Raw genomic sequence first — 430 nt, 5'->3', positions numbered from 1 at the left:
CGGCGGCGAGGCGCTGGCCCCAGGGTGCTGCTCCGAGGGGATCTCACCGCTTTTCCACATCTTCTTGAACTTGGACCGGCGGTTCTGGAACCAGATTTTGACCTTGGTGGAGAAGGGACCGGAGCATTAGTGGAGGAAACCCGGCACCGGGCAGGGGAGGGGAGGAAGCGTAGAAAGCCCAACAGCGAGAGGTGGGCACCGAGCACCTGGGCAGGGAGGCGGCGATGGCCCCTGCCCCTCTGGTTAGCCATCGCCACAAGCCCGGACAGCTGGTGTGCGCGGTGCTGCTGTGACAGCGGGAGGGGGTCAGAGGGGCGGATAAATTTACCCGCTTCATCGGTAGTGCGTGCGGAGTAAGACTACGGAGCACCGGGACTCAGCTTCGAGTGCAGAAGTTTAGGCCGCTCAAGAGGTGGGCCTCGAAATCCTT

The 430-nt window shown here is 63.0% G+C and overlaps 1 protein-coding gene across 1 annotated transcript in view; it reads right to left on the bottom strand.

Annotated features, from left to right (window-relative positions):
* Nucleotides 1-430, bottom strand: part of DLX2 (distal-less homeobox 2) — a gene marked incomplete at its 5' end in the record, with an annotated part of 5,530 nt that overhangs the window by 4,095 nt on the left and 1,005 nt on the right. The window contains one exon of the mRNA XM_006760704.1: nt 5-102. Coding sequence (XP_006760767.1) covers nt 5-102 — 98 coding nt within the window. The remainder of the gene's footprint in view (nt 1-4; nt 103-430) is intronic.

This window comes from Myotis davidii, unplaced genomic scaffold, assembly GCF_000327345.1.
Source record: "Myotis davidii unplaced genomic scaffold, ASM32734v1 scaffold370, whole genome shotgun sequence".
NCBI lineage: Eukaryota > Metazoa > Chordata > Mammalia > Chiroptera > Vespertilionidae > Myotis > Myotis davidii.
Note: the sequence above shows the minus strand (reverse complement) of the source record. Positions and strands in the feature narration are given on the sequence as shown.